The sequence below is a fragment of the Pristiophorus japonicus genome, chromosome 19 (genome assembly GCF_044704955.1).
Source record: "Pristiophorus japonicus isolate sPriJap1 chromosome 19, sPriJap1.hap1, whole genome shotgun sequence".
NCBI lineage: Eukaryota > Metazoa > Chordata > Chondrichthyes > Pristiophoridae > Pristiophorus > Pristiophorus japonicus.
In genome coordinates this window covers 91,632,455-91,653,588 of record NC_091995.1, presented here as the reverse complement: position 1 = coordinate 91,653,588, position 21,134 = coordinate 91,632,455, and the positions used below count along the sequence as shown (strand labels likewise).

General features: G+C 46.5%; 1 protein-coding gene across 2 annotated transcripts in view; it reads left to right on the top strand.

Moving 5' to 3' along the window:
• LOC139230040 (protein phosphatase 1 regulatory subunit 12C-like) overlaps positions 1-21,134 on the top strand; it is an 83,101-nt gene that overhangs the window by 35,551 nt on the left and 26,416 nt on the right. Inside the window, exons 6-11 of one of the 2 annotated variants that reach the window (XM_070861798.1) lie at positions 1,436-1,510; positions 3,610-3,695; positions 10,003-10,172; positions 10,974-11,077; positions 15,591-15,773; positions 19,043-19,140. In XM_070861798.1, coding sequence (XP_070717899.1) covers positions 1,436-1,510; positions 3,610-3,695; positions 10,003-10,172; positions 10,974-11,077; positions 15,591-15,773; positions 19,043-19,140 — 716 coding nt within the window. Of the gene's footprint in view, positions 1-1,435; positions 1,511-3,609; positions 3,696-10,002; positions 10,173-10,973; positions 11,078-15,590; positions 15,774-19,039; positions 19,141-21,134 lie in introns of both variants that reach the window. The other variant, XM_070861797.1, reaches the window with a different exon arrangement.

Genomic DNA, 21,134 nt, shown 5'->3' with positions numbered 1-21,134 from the left:
GGAAGCATGCCATCCTCGTTCGAGCGACCACTTATGATGATTTATACAGCGTCTTTCACGTCCACTGGACGCCCCAAAGCACTTTACAGCCAATTAAGTACTTTTTGAAGTGTGTTCACTATTGTAAAGTAGGAAACGTAGCAGCCAATTTGTGCACAGCAAGCTCCCACAAACAGCAGTGTGATAATGACCAACTAATCTGTTTTAGATGTTGAATGAGAGATAAATATTGGCCGAGGATGCCCCTGCTCCTCTTCGAAATAGTGCCTTGGGATCTTTTATGTCCACCTGAGAGAGCAGACGGGACCTCGGTTTAACGTCTCATCCGAAAGACGGCACCTCCGACAATGCGGCACCCCCTCAGTACTGCACTGGGAGTATCAGCCTAGATTTTTGTGCTCAATTCTTTGGAGCGGGACTTGAACCCACAATCTTCTGACTCGGAGGCAAGAGAGTGCTGCCCACTGAGCCACGGCTGGCACGGAAGATAAAAATCTACCCCATTGTTTTCTGCTACAAAAAGAGAGTGGAAAGCAACAAGTTAGATAACCTTTACATTGGCCTCTCCTCCCATTGAATTGAAAGCTTAATTGGTATTTGAGCGGGTTTTTACTTTTCTGTGGGCCGTGGGACTGCGGGTATGTAATTAAGTGGCTCATGAAAATGAAAGGTTTGGGCGCATCCCCTCGTCTGAAGGTTAATGTACACACAAGGGTTCGTGTAATTGAACGCAACATCCAGTGAAAGTGTCTTTCAGGAGGGGCGAAATGAAGAATTTATTCAAAGCTTCCAGTTAATCTGACCAAGGTTCATGAGGTTGATTCCTGAGATGAAGGGGTAGACTTCTGAGGAAAGGTTGAGCAGGTTGGGCCTGTACTCATTGGCGTTTAGAAGAATGAGAGGCGATCTGATTGAAACATATAAGATACTGAGGGGGCTCGACAAGGTAGGATGTAGAGAGGATGTTTTCCCTCGTGGGGGAATCTAGAACAAGAGGACATCGTTTCAGAATAAGGGGTTGCACATTTAGGACAGAGATGAGGAGGAATTTCTTCTCTGAGGATTGTAAATCTCTGGAATTCTCTGCCCCAGAGAGCTGTGGAGGCTGGGTCATTGAATATATTTAAGGTGGAGATGGACAGATTTTTGAACGATAAGGGAGTGAAAGGTTATAGGGAGAGGGCGGGGAAGTGGAGCTGAGCCCAAGATCAGATCAGCCATGATCTTATTGAATGGCGGAGCAGGCTCAAGGGGCCAAATGGCCGACTCCTGCTCCTATTTCTTATGTTCTTATTTCCATGATAACTGTGTGTGAGAACTGAATCGGTACCAGCACAGATGTTCAGTTATCAGGCTGGCTGATGATTGTACCAGCGGCACTAAAACTCAAATTTGTTACTACGATTAGCATCAAAAGGGATCTTTTTCTTGTTAGGGCCAAACACCATTTGATGTTGCCGATGAAGATATTTTGGGACTACTTGAGGACCTCCAGAAGAAACAGGATGACGTGAGTGATCGGTTTACATTTATACATTTTACTCTGATCTATTTATATTTGATTAAATATCTTGTATCGGTGCACACTTCCTGTTACCATATTTTGCACATTATTAATAATTCCTCTGTCCACATTTATAATGGCTTTTGTCTATGTAAACTTGTCACCCTCTGCACAATTTGGTCATCAGGTTCCTGCAAATCACTCACTGCTTTGTGTGATCTGCATTTTTTTTTCTCAGTAACTGACATTTCTAATGTCCAAAATAAGGTTTTAAATTTGTTCATTAGATTGTCCTTTCTGTCACAAGTTTTTTTTTAACAGCAGCCTCTCTCAAAAAGGGGTTACTTGGAAGAATAAAGGGCATGCAGTGGGGGTCGGGGGAGAGAATGAATAATTGGAGAAGGGGATGGGGAGGGAGTTGCTGAGGGCTACATTCTCCCTACAACTCCTGCCGCTGGTGGCTCCTTTCCATCCCATAACATCCGCCACCTCCCATGTGGAAGAGCAAGACGGAGAAAGAAGCAGTAACGGACTGAAAAAGAATTAAAAAGAGAAGTTGAGGGGGGAGAGGAGAGAGAAAGGAGTAGAAGCAGAGGTAGGGAGAAATAACAGGCGGGTATTGCAACCACCTTCTCGAGGGCAATTAGGGATGGACAATAAATACTGGCCTTGCCAGCGACGCCCACGTCCCATGAACGAATAAAAAACAGATGGATAAGCGAGACCATATTCTCTGTTAATGTGTGCCAAACCACAGCAGATCAGCCAGTGGTAAACTCAAAATCTTACACCTGCTTACATTTCCTATTATTTCCATTATGAATTCCTGTGTCCATATTTCTTGTGTAAACTTGTCACGATGTAGTTACACCCTCCTGCCAGTGGATGCGCTGCACTGCCACCCCTCATCAGGATGTAACTACAGTGTGACACTTTTAAATTTTCCATTCGAAATGTAGACACTGGAATTTATAATAGACTGTATGACTTGAATTATGTAAGGGGACTCAATTCTGTCTTGTGCACTCAATTATACTCCAGTCTCTAACCCTGCTTCACCTGAAGATTACAATTGGTCCTGACTCCCCATGTCAAAAGTTATTAGAGAGTGACTATTTAAAACAAGCAACATTTCTCTAAGAACTATTAGTACATACTTTGCTAGGCTCATCTGTTTAAGAAAGAAAGACTTGCATTTATATAGTGCCTTTCACGACCACTAGATGTCTCAAAGCGCTTTACAGCCAATGAAGTACTTTTGGAGTGTAGTCACGGTTATAATGTAGGAAACACGGCAGCCAATTTGTGCACAGCAAGCTCCAACAAACAGCAATGTAATAATGACCCAGATAATCTGTTTTTGTTATGTTGATTGAGGGATAAATATTGGCCCCAGGACACCGGGGATAACTCCCCTGCTCTTCTTCGAAATAGTGCCGTGGGATCTTTTACGTCCACCTGAGAGGGCAGAAGGGGCCTCGGTTTAACGTCTCAGCACTGCACTGGAGAGTGTCAGCCTAGATTTATGTGCTCAGGTCTTTGGAGTGGGACTTGAGCCCACGACCTCTGACTCGGAGGCGAGTGTGCTACACACTGAGCTACAGCTGATACTGAGTAAGGCAGTGAACAGACAAGTTTCCATCCCCATACTTGGCTGAGTTTGCAGGTGGCAGGCCTCAGCAATTCTGGGTTGGGGAGGAGAACATCTCGCGTTCCCTCTCCTAATTGCTATCCAGTTATGCTGGAAATGCACGCACTGGACATGGGACACAGACAAGATCAGGCGTGAACTATGATGCCCACCCCCCCCCCCCCAATCACTGGTTGTCTCAGATAGAACAGGGGAAGGTAGCAGAGATTGCCCCTACAAGAATACTCGGCTAGAAATTGGTGAATTCAGGAGGGTGAGCGAGGAGGAGGAGGCTTGAAATTCGGCCACAGAATGAGGGCGAGGTGCAGAAAGTGGGTAACCTATCATTCCTCGGGGCTCGACTTATGACGAGCACAACCAAAACTACAAATGCTGCAATTAAATAGCAGTGCTGAGAACTTGGATCATTTATCATACAAGTGAGTGTTGGTCTGTATTCTTCTGTTTAACGCAGCTGAGGACCGAAAAAGAAGAAAAGATGAAACGAGCCATCATTGAAACCTCCATACAGCAACAGCAGCAGCCAGCCAAACCCAGGAAGTAAGGAGTCTCTCCACTAAATACTGTCTAACCGTGTAATTACAAACTCGCGGGGCAGCAGTGTTCACTTTGCTAACCCTCATTATTTTACATAGCTCGGAAACAGGCCATTCGGCCCAGCCAGTCCATGCCGACGTTTCTGCTCCACTCGAGCCTCCTCCCGTCTTTCCTCATCTAAATCTTATCAGCACAACCCTCTATTCCCTTCTCCCTCATATCCTTGTCCAGCCTCTCCTGCAATGCCTCGATACTATTCGCCTCAATCACTCCCTGTGGCAGCGAGTTCCACATTCTCACCACTCTCTGGGTAAAGAGGTTTCTTCTGAATTCCCCATTGGATTTCTTGGTGACGATCTTATATTGAGGGCCTCTAGTTGTGCTCTTCCCCACAAGTGGAAACACTCTCTCTGTATCCACTCTATCAAAACCTTTCATCGTTTTGAAGATTAGGTCACGCCTCAGCCTTCTCTTTTCAAGATCTTTGTTTTAAAGTGCGCGATTCACAGGTTTTAGAATTTTTTTTCCTTCCTCCCCTCACTGTCCCAGCAGACCACCCACTTTAAAACAATCCAGAAATCAATAAAATGTGAATGAAATTCAGGATTTAAATTAACACTGGGAAAGGGGCAGTTTTTTAAAATCCTTAACATCCTGTGAAGATCGGAATTTATCGTCTCAAGTTCGCAAAAAACCCACAGGCTGATGGGGGAGGTCTGTTCTTGTGTAATGGTGACTCGCTTGTGAATTATGCTCATTTTCCAGCCCTTGTTATTTTGTTCATTGTGATTAGCTGGATGAATACAACCCAACTCAATGAATGGAGGTGGGTGGTGTTCTCGCAGGTCAGCTGCATTGCTTCGTTCCTCTTGTGACTCAGATGGTAATGGCAGTCGGCATAAAGGTCAAAGGATTGTTTCCCAGTCTGTGCTGGGTTAGTTGATCGTGGGGGAGGGGTCGCGGGTGGCAGTGGGAGTCCTACCGTGCATCTCTGAAATTCGCCGTGCTTCCTGACACTGTTGAGCTGCAGTACGCGGACGACGCCTGCGTCTGCGCACATTCTGAGGCTGAACTCCAGGATATAGTCGATGTATTCACCGAGACGTATGAAAGCATGGGCCTTACGCTTAACATCCGTAAGACAAAGGTCCTCCACCAGCCTGTCCTCACCGCACAGCACTGCCCCTTTAAATTTCTGCGCATGCACGGTATTTACAACGGAGAAGCCGGTAAGCAGTCTGCGTGGGACCTTTCCCGTGACTGCACGGCCGCGCAGCTTAGAGGGAACATTGGTTTCTGCTCCTGAGCACTAACGACTGATTTTTCCCCACCACCATTTATTACCTCTGGACTTGACTGTTCCAGCACACTCCTGGCTGGCCTCCCACATTCTACCCTACGTATACTAGAGGTGATCCATAACTTGGCTGCCCGTGTCCTAACTTGCACCACGTCCTGCTCGCCCATCACCCCTGTGCTCGCTGACCTACATTGGTTGGTTAAGCAACGCCTCGATTTCAAAATTCCCATCGTTATTTTCAAATCCCTCCATGGCCTCGCCCGTCTCTACCTCTGTAATCTCCTCCAGCCCCACAACCCCCCGAGATGTCTGCGCTCCTCTAATTCTGCCCTCTTGAGCATCCCTGATTATAATCACTCCACCATTGGTGGCCGTGCCTTCTGTTGCCTGGGCCCCAAGCTCTGGAACTCCCTCCCTAAACCTCTCCGCCTCTCTACCTCTCTTACCTCCTTCAAGACGCTCCTTAAAACATACCTCTTTGACCAAGCTTTTGGTCACCTGCGCTAATTTCTACTTATGCGGCTCATTGTCAAATTTTTTTATCTCTTAGTACTCCTGTGAAGCGCCTTGGGATGTTTCACTACATTAAAGGTGCTATATAAATGCAAGTTGTTGTTGTGCGAGTGAGTTCCAGGATCGGGGTTTACTGTCATGCCCTCCAAGGCAATATTTTCTCTCGAGGCTTATGCATGAAGGACTGCTGGGTGAGGTACTAGTAGCCTGAGCCTGGAGAGCTTCCCAACCAAAAGCTGGCACCTCCAGCACCAGAGTGGAGAAAGCTGCATAAACCGAATCAATGGGAAGAGGGGGATGCTTGGGATGAGTGGGTTCAATGAGGAGAGATTGAGTAGATTGGGCCTAAACTCTCGGGAGTTTAGAAGAGTTTAGAAGGTGACCTCATTGAAACACACAAGATTCTGAGGGGGATTGACAGGGTAGATGCTGAGAGGCTGTTTCTCCCTGGCTGGAGAGTCTAGAACCAGGGGTCACAGGATAAGGGGTCGGCCATTTATGACTGAGATGAGAAGGAATTTCTTCACTCGGAGGGTGGTGCATCTTTGGAATTCTCTGCCCCATTGGGCTGGGGATGCTGAATCGTTGAGTATATTCAAGGCTGAGATAAATAGATTTATGAACTTTAGGGGAATTGAGGGATACGGAGATGGGGTGGGAAAGTGGAAAGGTCGAAGATCAGCCGTGATCTAGGAAGGTTGGAGAATTAAGGGTCACATTTGAAGTTGAAGGTTGTGATCAACAGAAAATAGGAAATATTACATGGGATATACGGTACAGAAACTGTTAATTCGGCCCAACCAGTCCACGTCGCCGTTTATGCTCCACTCGAGCCTCCTCCCATCTTTCCTCATCTAAATCTATCAGCATAACCCTCTATTCCCTTCTCCCTCATATGCTTGTCCAGCCTCCCCTTAAATGCATCGATACTATTCGCCTCAACCCTCCCTGAGTTCCACATTCTCACCACTCTCTGGGTAAAGAAGTTCCTTCTGAATTCCTCTGAAATGTAAGCAACATTTATCATTTAAAAAGGTGATTATAATTGTGCAACAGATTACAGTCCCAACCACTTAAAACGTCCATGTTTAAAATGGGCAGTTGTTTATATTGGCCAAAAGGTGATACTCTTTACCGCAACACAAAAGCAAAATACTGCAGTTGCTGCAAATCTGAAATAGAAACAGAAAATGCTGGAAATACTCAGCAGGTCAGGCAGCATCTGTGGAGAGAGAGAGAGAGAAAAAGAGTTGAAGTTCAAGGTCGATGACCTTTTGTCACAACTCAGTTCAATAAGAACATAAAAATTAGGAGCAGGAGTTGGCCATTCGGCCCCTCGAGCCAGCTCCGCCATTCAGTCATATCATGGCTGATCTTCGACCTCAACTCCTGCACTGTTCCCATATCCCTTGATTCCCTTAATATCCAAAAATCTATAGATCTCTGTCCTGAATATACTCAAAGACTAAGCCTCCACAGCCCTCTGGGGCAGAGAATTCCAGAGATTCTCCACCCTCTGAGTGAAGAAATTTCTCCTCATCTCAGTCCTAAATGGCCGACCCCTTATTCTGAGACACTGACCCCTAATGCTAGACTCCCCAGCCAGAGGGAAACATCCTCCCTGCATCTACCCTGTCAAGCCCTGTGAGAATTTTGTATGTTTCAATGAGGTCACCTCTCATTCATCTAAACTCTGGAGAATAGCATGGATAGAGGATTGGCTAACAAACAGAAAACAGAGAGTCGGGATAAATGGTTGATTATGGCAATCAGTAACTGGTGGGGTGCCGCAGGGATCAGTGCTGGGACCCCAACTATTTACAATCTATATTAACAACTTGGAAGAAGGGACCGAGCGTAACGTAGCCAAGTTTGCTGATGATACAAAGATGGGAGGAAAAGCAATGTGTGAGGAGGACACAAAAAATCTGCAAAAAGACATAGACAGGCTAAGTGAGTGGGCAAAGATTTGGCAGATGGAGTATAATGTTGGAAAGTGTGAGGTCATTCACTTTGGCAGAAAAAAGTCAAAGAGCAAGTTATTATTTAAATGGAGAAAGATTGCAAAGTGCTGCAGTACAGCGGGACCTGGGGGTACTTGTGCATGAAACACAAAAGGTTAGAATGCAGGTACAGCAAGTGATCAGGAAGGCCAATGGAATCTTGGCATTTATCGCAAAGGGGATGGAGTATAAAAGCAGGGAAGTCTTGCTACAGTTGTACAGGGTATTGGTGAGGCCACACCTGGAATACTGCGTGCAGTTTTGGTTTCCATATTTCCAAAAGGATATACTTGCTTTGGAGGCAGCTCAGAGAAGGTTCACTAGGTTGATTCCAGAGATGAGAGGGTTGTCTTATGAGGAAAGGTTGAGTAGGTTGGGCCTCTACTCATTGGAATTCAGAAGAATGAGAGGTGATCTTATCGAAACGTATAAGATTATGAGGGGGCTCGACAAGGAGGATGCAGAGAGGATGTTTCCACTGATGGGGGAGACTAGAACTAGGGGGCATGATCTTAGAATAAGGGGCCGCCCATTTAATGATCAGGAGAAATTTCTTCTCTCAGAGGGTTGTAGATCTGTGGAACTCACTGCCTCAGAGAGCTGTGGGGGCTGGGACATTGAATAAATTTAAGACAGAAATAGACAGTTTCTTCCACGATAAAGGGTTATGGGGAGCGGGCAGAGAGATGGACCTGAGTCCATGATCAGATCAGCCATGATTGTACTGAATGGCGGAGCAGGCTTGAGGGGCAGTATGGCCTACTCCTGTTCCTATTTCTTATGTTCTTAATATGGGCCTAGTCTATTCAACCTCTCGTCTAATCTACTCAATCTCTCAATCTTTACCATTTTACATTAACGTCAAGTTGCAGTTTATAGAGTCTTAAGTGCTCCCTTTATTTTGGTCCGAAAATGCTGCGGTTGCTCACTGGTTCACATTTTGTTTAGGCGCACTTGGAATGCAAGAATAAACACAGGTAAATAATACCTTGTTAATGTTCAATTACCTTTTGTGTACTTAAGCCCTCCTAATCCACTGTAAGTGGTGTAGGGTTACAGTGCGTACTAAGCACTGATGCAGTTTAAACAAGGCATTGCATCCAGTTTTGTTTCTTCAATGGTACAGCGTTCTTATTGATTACTGTAATAGCGCTACCGCATTATCACCAGCCATTGCGTATAATAGGAACGTGGTCACTATAAGTGGCAGGTTCGATGGGCTCAGCCAGGAATTGCTCCGTTTTGTTTGGAGTAACTTGATTTTTCTGGTGTATCTTAAAAATCCCCATTTTGCACATTCAATTTGTGCCAGTGTAAGTGAGTTAGTTACCGATATTTTTAGTTTAGTTTAGTTTAGTTTTTCCTGAAAAGGGGGCTTTTCCAGCCACCTACGCCAGTTTTTGGCTATTTAGGCTGCTTTGGCCAGCTAATAGTTACTCCAAATCTACTTAGGCCAGCGGATGTGGCCACTTCAGAAAACCCTTGCGGGGAGTTAAGAAATCGGCGCAGGTAGGTACATCGGAGGCCATCCGGCCTGGGATAGGGAGGGGAAGCGGAGAGGACCTGCACCTAAAGCACCAAGACTTACAAAGCACAAAAAGTAATAAGCATTCAATAACAAATAAAAAGTAGAAGTAAGTCCTACCTTCATCTAAAAACTCGGCCCAGGAAGGCAACGGGCCAGACGGTGCGGGAGGCCACTTGGCCTGGGATAGGTGCGGGATGATAACGCCACTCGGCCAGGGATAGAGGAGCGAGCGATTGAACTGCCGACATCGGAGCACTGGCTACAGGAAGCAAACTCACCGGACAGGCAGCAACAGGCTGCAGCAAGCAAACGGCAAAACACAAGCAGCTACGATTCCTTTTAAAAATGGCCAATTGTCAAATTTCGCCGCTACTGCGCATGCGCGGACATTGTGACCCGACTCCAATGCGCATGTGCAGACGTCCCGGCACTGTTTTCAGCGCAGGACGATGGCTCCGCCACCGACTCGACTGGCCACGCTGCGTGATGACCGGGGAGAGGCTGGACAGCGGCCAAAGTGGGGAGGAATTTTTTCGGTGCACTTCTGAACGGAGAAAAGCGGCGCATCTCCGGTAAGTGTGCCAAAAAAAGGGGTGGGCCAAAATTGAGCCCCCTACTAGCAGGAGTGGCGGAACAGGAAACTTAAAAAAAAAACTGGGTGAATTGCTATTGACAAAGGGGATTCAGGACCATTAGTTCCAGGGTCACAGTAAGGAAACCGATGGGAGGTTTGGAAGAGACGTTCGATGAACCAGTGGCTTTCTGCTCAAAACATTACTGCTGGCATGTAAATATCTGGAGCAGTTTTAGTAACGCTAGTTCGCTGAACCGATCGCATTGTGTTTGCAAGTGAACCGTTCAAATGTGTATTTTTTTTTGAAGGATAGGGCTCCTGATTCATGGATTACTAGCAAGAACGTTTTCTTAGTTTCGATCTTTTTCTTAATTCCACTCTTGTCGTACTAGGAGTTCGGTGTGCCGGATGAGCAGCAGGGAGAAGATTTCAGTGCAGGATCTGTCAAAGGAGCGCAAGACCTTGGAGGCATTGCCTTTGGATGAAAGCAAGAAAGAGGAATCAAGTAGTTCGAGTTCAGAGACCGAAGAGGCCTCCGAGTCGGACTCGGAATGTGAAACCGGTAAACTGGGATTGTCTTTGTCTCTGTGTCTGTCTGTCGTGAAACCCTCATCCATGAAACCCTCATCGATCCCTTTTGTTATCTCTAGACTTGACTATTCCAACGCACTCCTGGCCGGCCTCCCACATTTCTACCCTACGTAAACCGGAGGTGGTCCATAACTTGGCTGCCCGTGTCCTAACTCGCACCCACCACCCCGTGTGCTCGCCCACCTACATTGGCTCCCAGTCAAGCAGCGTCTCGAATTCAAAATTCTCATCCTTGTTTACAAATATCTCCATGGCCCTCGCCCTCTCCCTATCTCTGTAATCTCCTCCAGTCCCACAATCCCCCGAGATGTCTGCGCTCCTCTAATTCTGCTCTCCTGAGCATCCCTGACTATAATCGCTCCACCATCGGTGGCCGTGCCTTCTGTTGCCTGGGCCCCAAGCTCTGGAACTCCCTCCCTAAACCTCTCCGACTCTCTACCTCTCTTTCCTCCTTCAAGACGCTCCTTAAAACCGACCTCTTTGACCAAGCTGCCATAATTTCTTCTTGTGTGTCAAATTTATTTGTTTTGTCTTATAACACTCCCGTGAAGCGCCTTGGGATGTTTTACTATGATAAAGGCGCTAAATAAATACAACGTCGTTGTTGTCTTGCTCAACGAAATGATCGCTGATCAGAGATTGAGAATGCTAAATAGAATTGGATTTCTGCAATCACAACCTTTCAGTATGTGGAGCGAACCTCACGTTTGGATAATAGTTTCCTTGTTCTAGAAATGTCGTAGCTGATCAGTTTTTCGTTCATTCTACGCAGAGAAGAACAAGAAACCCGCCCTCAATAACGATGCCAATAACGTAAATGGCACAGAAGCTATTCCGCTGGCTCCTCCGGTCACTCTCGCACCATCGAGCCAAAAGGTGAGAACATTCCTTGTGTTCGGGGACCGCTGTCAGTCCCACAGCCGGGCAACTGCTGGGTTGGAATCATGGTTATTCCACTTTGTTCAAAAACTGAACTGAATGATGGGCCGCTATGTGTGAGGGAGGCATTCTTTGGGAAGCTAGGGAGGATTCTCACTGCTCTGCTGCTTAAATCTTGAGGCGTTGATGGACTGGGAGTCGGTGTAGGTCAGTAAAAGAAAGAAAGACTTGCATTTATATAGCGCCTTTCTCGACCACTGGATGTCTCAAAGGGCTTTACAGCCAATTAAGTACTTTTTGGGGTGTAGTCACTGCTGTAATGTGGGAAACGCAGCAGCCAACTTGCGCACAGCAGGCTCCCACAAATAGCAGCATGATGATGACCAGATCATCTGTTTTTGTTGTGTTGATTGAGGGATAAATATTGGCCCCAGGACACCGGGGAGAACTCCCCTGCTCTTCTTCGAAATAGCGCCCACGGGATCTTTTACATCCACCTGACAGAGCAGACGGGGCCTCGGTTTAACGTCTCATCTGAAAGACGGCATCTCCGACAGTGCAGCGCTCCCTCAGCACTGCACTGGGAATGTCAGTCTAGATTTTGTGCTCAAGTCCCTGGAGTGGGACTGGAACCCACAACCTTCTGACTCAAGAGGCGAGAGTGCTGCCCACTGAGCCACGGCTGACACTGACAGTGAGCACAGGTGTGATGATCAATGTTCACTTAAATTGTTTTGGGAGTGCGTGGCCCCTTTAAGGGGCTGCGCGGCCCATTCAAAATACCGACATGCACGGTTTGTCCCATTTAAAAGCCGGTGAGTCGGCTGCATGGGAGCTGCAGCGCGCTGTGCAGCCGCGCAGCTTTAAGAGAACATTGGTGATGGGTGAACGGGACTTGGTGCGGGTTTAGACACGGGCAGCAGAGTTTTGGATGAGCTCAGATATACGGAGGGTAGAAGATGGGAGGTGACTAGGGAAGCATTGTATGGAGCTAACAAATGCATGGATATGAGGATTTGGGAAGCAGATGAACAGAGACATAGAAACATAGAAAATAGGTGCAGGAGTAGGCCATTCGGCCCTTCGAGCCTGCACCACTATTCAATGGCTGATCATATTGAATGAGATCACCTCGGGCAGAGATGGACGGCGTTACGAAGGTGGAAGCAGGCAGTCTTTGTGATGGAGAGGATATGGTGTTGGAAGCTGAACTCGGGGTCAAATAGGATGGCCAAAACTGTGAACAACCTGGTTCAACCTGAGACAGTGGCCACGGAGGAGTTGCATTCTGTGATGAGGGAGCGGAATTTGTAGCGGGAGCCAAAGACAATGGCTGTGGTATTTCCACAGACTGGAAACACCAAGACAGTGTGGGGTGGGAGGGGAGAGCTGGGTGTACACGTGGAACCTGGCGGAGAAACGTAGCCGGGGTTATCTTTGCTTTCCAGGATATTCCTGGAGTGGTGAGCAGTTTTGGCAGCAGAGAGCAAGTCCCAATAGAGCTTGATGTGGTCGAGCTAGATCTGGCGATGATCGGCTAAACCAGTTGTGCGCCATATATGGTCAATTCTGCGCTTCCTGGACTTAAGGGAGCAAAGATGGGGGCGTTACTAGGGGGATCGATCAGGGTGGGAGAGAGTAAGTGTTTTAATGGAGACATAGGCATCAACAGCACACATGAGACAGAGTGATAGAGCTTCAAGCTCCTGCACATGGCACCACTTCTGCAGTGTAATACTTGCCTTAGGATGTAAAAGAAAGAAAGTCTTGGATTTATATAGCGCCTTTCACGACCACCGAACGTCTCAAAGCGCTTTACAGCCAATGAAGTACTTTTTGGAATGTAGGCACTGTTATAATGTGGGAAACGCGGCAGCCAATATGCGCACAGCAAACTCCCACAAACAGCAGTGTGATAATGACCAGATCATCTGTTTTTTTTTGTTATGTTGCTTGAGGGATAAATATTGGCCAGGACACTTGCGTTACAGATGGTGCAATGAAGGTTCACTGGATTGATTCCTGGGATGAGAGGGTTGCCTCGGGGGAGAGATTAAGTAGATTAGGCCTATACTCTCTGGAGTTTAGAAGAATGAGAGGTGATCACATTGAAACATGCAAGATTCTGAGAGGGATTGACAGGGTTGATGCTGAGAGGCTGAGTGGCTGGAGAACTAGGATAAGAGGTCAGACATTTAAGACTGAGCTGAGGAGAAATTTCTTCACTGAGGATTGTGAATCTTTGGCATTCTCCACCCCAAAGGAGTGGATGAGTATATTTAAGGCTGAGATAGATAGATTTTTACACTCTAGGGGAATCGAGGGATATGGGGATCGGGTGGGAAAGTGGTGTTGGGGGTTGAAGATCAGCCATAAATTTATTGAATGGCAGAGCAGGCTCGAGGGGCTGTATGGCCACTTTTGCTCCTAATTCTTATGTAAACAGAATATAATGAGAAAGTAGATTTAAAATGCTTGAGGCAGCAGTTGAAATGCAGTAACAACGGAATCACCGATGCATTGTCTGGTTTTGAATATTTTGCCTTTGCTGCAGAATATCCTGTGTTTTGAAGGACTACAGAAAGCCATCTGGTCAGATTATAGTGTCCACCGTCACATTAGGGAGTTTATAAACTATTCCTGTATGTGAGCCCATGTCTGTCTATCTCCGGCCCGTCTCTCTCTCTCTCTCTCTCTCTCTCTCTCTAGGATGTAATTAATAAAGACACGTCTCAACACAAAAACGCTTGTCAAAATCTTGGTGTACTGGCAGGAAAGTGAATTTGAAGAAGGCGGATATAAGGGACAGGAAATATTGCAGGAAGCATCCGTGTTTATTGGCAGCTCGGGGCTCCAAACAAAACCCCATTAGCATCACTATTGTGTGCAGTTATAAAGAGATGAGCAGTTAGTGGGTATCAGTAAGACAACGCAGTATTAATGTTTCTGCAGTTTCATGTAGTGGGTGCAGACAACCGAACCAGTAGCATGTGACTGGCCTAAATGTAAAATGCTTTGAAGCTTGCTGTATTGTTTATTTTTAGACCTATTCTGCAACTGCGAGCATCCAGCTTATTCGGAGCATGGTTGCATTCGCAATATGTTGCTCAATTTTGCAACTGTGACCTTATGTTGCACCGTGTTTGGCTGTTGGCGTGGAGGAGTCCCATTCAACTTGCTTTACATTGGAGAATTGCTTGGTGGGGTTGTGGGGGGGGGGGGGGTGGAAGGGAGGGATTACTCGGCTGCAGCTATCTGAACATAATTTATTGGCTCAACACTTCATGAGACTTTAACCCGACTTTGCATGACTTGCCGACACTGGGCACGGTTACTTTTGAAAGGAAGCAAGACTCTGCAAGCCCACGTTTGTCATCAACTCAATAACTTCTGCTTTAGGAGCAACGCTTGGATTTTCGCGACTTTCCGTCTGGCTTCCTCTCTCTCTCTCTCTCTCTCCCTCTCTCTCTCTCTCTCTCTTGGGAACACTTGGGAACTCTTAGCATTCCGTAAAAGCCGCGTGCGTGGGCCGTAATTTGCGGTCCCTATGGGCGTATGCGAGGTGCGCGCACGCCCGCGCAAGTTGCGGGTTTAGTCGTGCACTGCGCATGCGCTAAAACCCGGAGCTTACAATCGGTCAGGAATTCTCAGCACTATGTATATCCTATGTATTCAGCGAACCTCAAAATATGCATTGGCGCTAAAATGTCTTCTGATTGGACCACATTGCATGGCCTGTATAGGACTACTTGCCACTGGATAAAGGCCTAGCTCTGTCAAGCCCATGTGTGTGGTGAACTCATGTGGAAGCCACTCCTCCTCGTTCGAGGGACTGCCTGTGATGATGATGATGACAATAGTGCAAACCAGCAATTTATAGATATGTTGCTGCTACTGATGTGGGAGATAGTGTCTGTACTGGACTTGGAATACTTTGATAAATAAGATATTGCCCCAAGTGCAGCACTTTAATATAACCAAAGTTGAACTGTGTTCCCAGTATTGAGGACCTGACTATTCGGTATAACAAGAGCAAGCGCAGGAGTAGGCCATACGGCCCCTCGAGCCTGCTCCACCATTCAATAAGCTCATGGCTGATCTTTACCTCAACTCCATTTTCCCGCCCAATCGCCATAGCCCTTGATTCGAAGTATCCGAAAATCCGTCTTATTCTTGAATATATACTCAACGTCTGAGCATCCACAGCCCTCTGAAGTAGAGAATTCCAAACATTCACTGTGTGAAGAAATTTCTCTTCCGCTCAGTCCTGAATGGTCGACTCCTTATCCTGAAATTACGAACCCTTAGTTTGAGACTCTCCGGCCAGGGGAAATAGCATTTAACAAGGGCAAATTAAATCCGGCTCAGTTCAGTTCCCCTCTTTATTATTTGCAAACATCCCATCCTCCGAACAAGTACCCAAAAGCAGTACCGGTGGCATATGCATCAAAAGTATAATTAAGCTACTTGTGTGTTTTGCTAATGCTGCATTTTCTCTCCTTCTGTGCAGTACACCGGCCCGTCTACCCAGCCAAGTGTCAAACAAGGAGCCCCTCCTGAAGCTTGGCGCACAGGACTTCGGAAAACCGGCAGCTACGGTGCGTTGCAGGATGCACAGAGCCCTCCTGAGAAGACTCCAATCGGCCGGATTCAACGCTCTGCTTCCTCCCCACGGTTAGGCTTAGATGAGAAGGTTAGTCGAGCTCATCATTTGTCTTGCTATTCTGAGATCCCTCCGAGTGTACACGTACACTCCTCGCCTTACCCAAGGAAGGATATACTTGCCAGAGAGGGAGTGTAACGCAGGTTCATCAGACTGATTCCTGGGTTGGGGGGGGGAGGGGATTGTCCTACGAGGAGAGATTGAGTAAACTGGCCTATATTCTCTAGAGTTTAGAAGAATGAAACATAGAAACATAGAAAATAGGTGCAGGAGCAGGTCATTTGGCCCCTCGAGCCTGCACCACCATTCAATGTGATCATGGCTGATTATTCAATCTCAATACCCCATTCCTGTTTTCTCTCCATACCCCTTGATCCCTTTAGCCATAAGGGCCACATCTAACTCCCTTTTGAATATATCTAACGAACTGGCCTCAACAACTTTCTGTGGTAGAGAATTCCACAGGTTCACAATGAGAGTTGATCTCATTTAAACATACAAAATTCTTTCCCATAACCTTCTGACTCCGAGGCGAGTGTACTACTCACTGAGCCACAGCTGACACTGTAAGGGTGGCATATTTCCTTCCCTACGGGACATTAGTGAACCAGATGGGTTTTTCTGACAATCCAGTAGTATCATGGTCACCATTACAGATACTAGCTTTTTGTTTAATTCCAGATTTATTTCATTAACTAAATTAAAATTCCCCCAGATGCGTTGATGCCAAGTGGTGAGTAGCACTAAATGAGAGAAGCCAGCACTATAGAATGACTAAAGTCAGGTCAAATGCAGTAGGTGGGGGTGGGGGGGGGGGGGGGGGTCAGAAAGAGAGAGATACCGAGCATTTGTGAGACAGAAAGAAAGAATGCATTTGTCAGCTCGGGTCAGTATGTGTGCCGTTGAGAGAGCTGATGAGTTAGAAACTGGTATGTGAAAAGCTGCTTGAAACAATAAGATTCCAAATGTCTGCGGGATTTTGTTTTAGTTTAAAAGGAACCACGTAAGAGTCACAGCCTTTCTTTTCCCCACCGCGCTGGGCCGTTACACTGTGTGTACTGTAATCTGATTGTGGTGGCTAATTTTCGATATTGGTCATGTTGGTAAATCGGGTGGAAAAGGAGGATGTGGTCGGGTTGGCTGGGTGCAAAGCAACAGATGGGATGCAGGCAGTCAGTGGAACACCGAGAAAGAGACGTTGACAAATTATTTTAAAAGAGAATACCAAAAGTGGTTTTGCTGGTGTTTTGGACCAAGTATAGATAATTTGTTTGCGGTTAACTATAAAGTCTAACCATCTCAAGGTTACAAGTAAAGATTTTTGATTGGTTCGTCCCAGCCCAATAGCCTGAGTCAACCACCTAAAAACCACTTTGCGATTTGGTATTTTATAGCTCTAATTGGGATCCAAAAGCTTTAAAAAATCCAGCAAGGAATCCAGGAGAATCGTCTTTGCTCACGAGTGTTGAGAATTTGAACGTTTCCACCACCTGGAGTGCTTTGAGGCAAATCGCATGGGTGCATTTAATGGAAAGCTGGATAAACACATGAGGGAGCTAGGAATAGGATATGATGATACTGTTGGATGAATTAAGATGGGAGGAGGCTTGTCTAGCATAAACACCGACACGGACCAGTTGGGCTGAATGGGTTGTTTCTGCTCTGTAAGATTCTGTGTGTCAGCTGTGGCTCAGTAGGTAGCACTCTCACCTCTGAGTCAGAAGGTTGTGGGTTCACATCCCATTCCAAGGACTTGAGCACAAAAAAATCTAGTCAGTACTGAGGGAATGCTGCACTGTCTTTCCGATGAGGCGTTAAACCGAAGCCCCGCCTGCTCTCTCAGGTGGACGTAAAAGATCCCATGGCACTATTTCGAAGAAGAGCAGGGGAGTTATCCCCGGTGTCCTGGGCCAATATTTATCCCTCAATCAACATCACTAAAACAGATTATCTGGTCGTGATCACGTTGCTGCTTGTGGGAGCTTGCTGCGTGCAAATTGGCTGCTGCGTTTCCCACATTACAACAGTGACTACATTTCAAAAGTACTTCATTGGCTGTAAAATGCTTTGGGACGTCCGGTGGTCGTGAAAGACGCTATATAAATGCGAGTCTTTCTTTATGTAACCTTAACGTAGCAAACCCCAGAAGAAGCTGGTGTATAGGGGGACGGGGGGAAACGAGAGAGAAAGGAAAGAAGACTACTCAGTCAGATTGTGCACCATCGGGGCAGTACAGTGGAAATATTGACGACTTTCTCGACCCTTTAAATTGCACCTGACTTTTAGGGTGTTTAGCACTTGTCTCTTTAATAAAATGTTTTGATTTTCTTCTATTTATAAGCATTCGTGCATGCCAGAAATACTTGACAGGCTTTTTCTGCCCGCCCCTAATTGCCCCTTGAGAAGGTGGTGGTGAGCCGCCTTCTTGAACCGCTGCAGTCCGTGTGGTGAAGGTGCTCCCACAGTGCTGTTAGGGACGGAGTTCCAGGATTGTGACCCAGCGACGATGAAGGAATGGCCGATATATTTCCAAGTCAGGATGGTGTGTAACTTGGAGGGGAACGTGGAGGTGGGTTTGGGAGGAAAAACCTTGGCGAGTTGCTGCAGTAGATCTTGTGGATGGTACACACTGCAGCCACGAAGAGCCGGTGGTGGAGGGAGTGAATGTTTAAGATGGTGGGTGGGGTGCCAATCAAGCGGGCTGCTTAGTCCGGTCTGTTACTCCCTGTAAGGAAATTGCATAATTGGCCCACCAGGATATTGTAGTGTGCTTCTGGATTCTTGGCAATTAATCACTAGGCTGTTGTAACCGCTTTAAAAAAAAAAAAAAATTAATTCCTGGGATGTGGGCGTCACCGGCCAGGCCGGGATTTATTATCCGTCCCTCATGGTCCTTGAGAAGATGGTGGTGAGCCGCCTTCTTGAACCGCTGCAGTCCGTGTGGTGAAGGTGCTCCCACAGAGCTGTTAGGGAGGGAGTTCCAGGATTGTGACCCAGCGACGATGAAGGACCGGCCGATATATTTCCAAGTCAGGATGGTGTGTGACTCGGAGGGGAACGTGGAGGTGGTGGTGTTCCCATGCGCCTGCTGCCCTTGTCCTTCTAGGTGGTAGAGGTTGCGGGTTTGGGAGGTTCCGTTGAAAGAACTGCTTGCAAATTTCCGGCTCCCAGCCAGAGGAACCCATTGTGAAAACGGCTGGCTTTCTCCCAGAGGTTGTTTAACATCTGTAACAAAGTGTGACTACCGAAATACATTTTTTTTTTGTTTTTAAAACATTGTACTAAATTCAATTCAGCAGGACAAAGAGGTACGGGAGACTCGTTTGGCCAGAGTGCCTCCGACTCCTATCGGGAGGACGTTCAGTGTGCCCGAGACCTGTGCTGAGCACGCAGTAAGGTGAGTGCGGGCTTGGAATGAATTGGTCTTCTGTCTGATATAACATTGCTTATTTTGGAATAGCTACCTGGAGTTAAGTCCCTCTTGTAATTCTGGAGCACGCACAGACAGATGTGTTACATTGCAGTCTATGAGGTGGCCTCATTTTGTGAATTTCATACATAAACGGACCAATCAGGTCTCTGCCGAAGTTTATGCTCCACACCAGCCTCCTCTCACCCCTACTTCATCTCGCCCTATCAGCATATCCTTGAATATTGTGTACAGTTTTGGTCTCCTAATCTGAGGAAGGACATTCTTGCTATTGAGGGAGTGCAGCAAAGGTTCACCAGACTGATTCCCGGATGGCAGGATTGACATATGAAGAAAGACTGGATCGACTAGGCTTATGTTCACTGGAATTTAGAAGAATGAGAGGGGATCTCATGGAAACATATAAAATTCTGATGGGATTGGACAGGTTAGATGCAGGAAGAATGTTCCCGTTGCTGGGGAAGTCCAGAACTAGGGGTCACAGTCTAAGGGTAAGGGATAAGCCATTTAGGTCCGAGATGAGGAGAAACTTTTTCACTCAGAGAGTGGTTAACATATGGAATTCTCTACCACAGAAAGTTGTTGAGGCCAGTTCGTTAGATATATTCAAAAGGGAGTTAGATATGGCCCTTACGGCTAAAGGGATCAAGGGGTATGGAGAGAAAGCAGGAATGGGGTACTAAAGTTGCAAAAATGATTAGCCATGATCATATTGAATGGTGGTGCAGGCTCTCAGGGCTGAATGGCCTACTCCTGCACCTATTTTCTATGTTTCTATTCCTTTCTCCCTCATTTGTTTATCCAGCTTCCCCTTAAATGCATCTTTGCTATTCGCCTCAACCACTCCTTGTGGCAGCGAGTTCCACATTCTAACCACTGTCTGGACAGAGGTTTCTCATTAATTCCCTACTGGATTTATTAGTGAACTGTCTATTTTGGACTAGTTGTAGATATGTCACAAATAATAAAAAAATAGATTTCAGTTTATTCCCAAAATGTGAATTAAGAAAATGTTTCAGTACAGATCTATCACCGCTGGGCCTTTCGATCTGAAAATAAAATGGCACCAAGCCTGTGAAATTATCCTCTGGTTTACTTTCAAAGTAAAAAAAAAACAACACGAGTTTTTAAATTGCTGGGTATTCTTTCTGATGTTAGATTGTGGAAATCTTAAGCACACTTCCTCTACTTTTGTACTTGCACCAGTTCACCACTCTGTTTAGAAACCACAGTTATGTGTGCAGGCACTTATCGGATGCACATTATATCAGTGATTCTGCACAATTCACCTCTGAGTAAATGGAGAGCTTTTGGCTGATTGATGGATTGTATCCTGTGCCTTTTCTGTAACCTATTTATGGACTAGTGGGCCTCTGGTTAAATTGAATTCAGCTTCATAACTTTGAACGACAGTGAGATTTGAACTCTGGATCTTTTGGGGTCCTGTATTGTTCCCACTGCACCTCCATAGCCATGTCATGTTTCAGCTCAGTGGGTAGCACACTCACCTCAGAGTCAGAAGGTTGTGGGTTCAAGTCCCACTCCAGGGATTTAAGCACAAAAATCTAGGCTGACACTCCCAGTGCAGTACTGAGGGAGCGCTGCACTGTCGGAGGTGCCGTCTTTCGGTTGAGACCTTAAACTGAGGCCCTGTCTGCTCTCTCGGGTACTGTGGTCACTGTTGTAATGTGGGAAACGAGGCGGCCAATTTGCGCTCTGCAAACTCCCACAAATAGCAATGTGATATGACCAAATGATCTGCTTTTGTGACGTTGATTGAGGGATAAATATTGGCCAGGCCACTGGCCCTGCTCTTATTTGAAATAGTGCCATGGGATCTTTTACGTCCACCTGAGAGCAGACGGGGCCTCGGTTTAACATCTCATCCGAAAGATGGCACCTCCGACAGTGCAGCGCTCCCTCACTACTGCCCCTCCGACAGTGCGGCGCTCCCTCAGCAC